This window comes from Priapulus caudatus, unplaced genomic scaffold (genome assembly GCF_000485595.1).
Source record: "Priapulus caudatus unplaced genomic scaffold, Priapulus_caudatus-5.0.1 Scaffold2183, whole genome shotgun sequence".
Taxonomy (NCBI): domain Eukaryota; kingdom Metazoa; phylum Priapulida; class Priapulimorpha; order Priapulimorphida; family Priapulidae; genus Priapulus; species Priapulus caudatus.
In genome coordinates this window covers 13805-14861 of record NW_014579244.1, presented here as the reverse complement: position 1 = coordinate 14861, position 1057 = coordinate 13805, and the positions used below count along the sequence as shown (strand labels likewise).

Below are 1057 nucleotides of genomic sequence, written 5' to 3'. Positions count from 1 at the left end.
CGGTTATTACGCGAGTATATACGGTACTACGTTTAAAATAACGTGATCCTTGGTCAAAAAATAGTTAAAACAGCTTAAAAAGACGCGCAGCAGCAGCTGCGAAGGCAAGCCACACGTAACTGCAAGCTGGCACCACCACCTCACAGCGCCAATCAAACATTCATTATAAACACCGACAACCGCACCACCTTGTAAAAAAATATTCACGCAGATTCGCGCGAACCTTCCTTTGGAGGCAGATACAACTGGCAATATATAGATATATATATAGATAAAACTATACAGATGCACACGTGGGATTGACGCCATTATTCAATATTTGCCGACGAATGGCTTACCAGCTCCTTCCCCATCTGTCGCTGCTCCGCCTGATAGGCTTTAACTCGATTCTGTATCTTCTGCCTGTCGCCGGCGGCAACATCTCGCGCTTCCAGTTCCATCTGCTCAAGCTAGAGAGAAAAAATAATAATTTAACAGAGAGGAGCGTGAACGCCATTTGATTCGTCCATTGTTCGAACTCGTTCAATTCATGAGGTCGACGTTTGCAATGCGTGTTGGCAAATTTTGAAATGTAGTCTCGTTATCATTATATTCTTAATTAGTGTGGAGCAGCGAGTCTGTGCCATGTACAATAAACCAAGTAGATTGAGAGATAAGACAACCAGGCTAGCCATTTAAATAAAACACACAAAATGCAAGCTTACTGTCAGCAAAATTTAAGCTCAATATAAGCAAAATCGAAGCTTGATTTAAGCAAAATGTAACCTTAATTTAAAAAAAAATGTAAGCACAATTGAACCAAAATGAAAGCTCAATTCAAGCAAACTATAGGCTTAATATTAGCAAAATGTAAAGCCTAATATACACAAAATGTAAACTTAAAGCTGCACAATGCGCATCCAAACGCTAATTTCTCCAGTACTAGACTAGCAAATACTTCGTGTCATGCATAATCACACTACCCTATGACAAAATAAACTCTAGTTCCTCCCATTTCACTGCGCGTTGTCTTATAAAAGGTATTTGAAAATAGTTCAAAATACCTCCAATGTTGTTA

At 39.3% G+C, this 1057-nt stretch overlaps 1 protein-coding gene across 1 annotated transcript in view; it reads right to left on the bottom strand.

The window, feature by feature from the left end:
• Positions 1–1057, bottom strand: part of LOC106818361 (vesicle transport through interaction with t-SNAREs homolog 1A-like) — a 10921-nt gene that overhangs the window by 6048 nt on the left and 3816 nt on the right. Inside the window, exon 3 of the mRNA XM_014823077.1 lies at positions 339–449. Coding sequence (XP_014678563.1) covers positions 339–449 — 111 coding nt within the window. The remainder of the gene's footprint in view (positions 1–338; positions 450–1057) is intronic.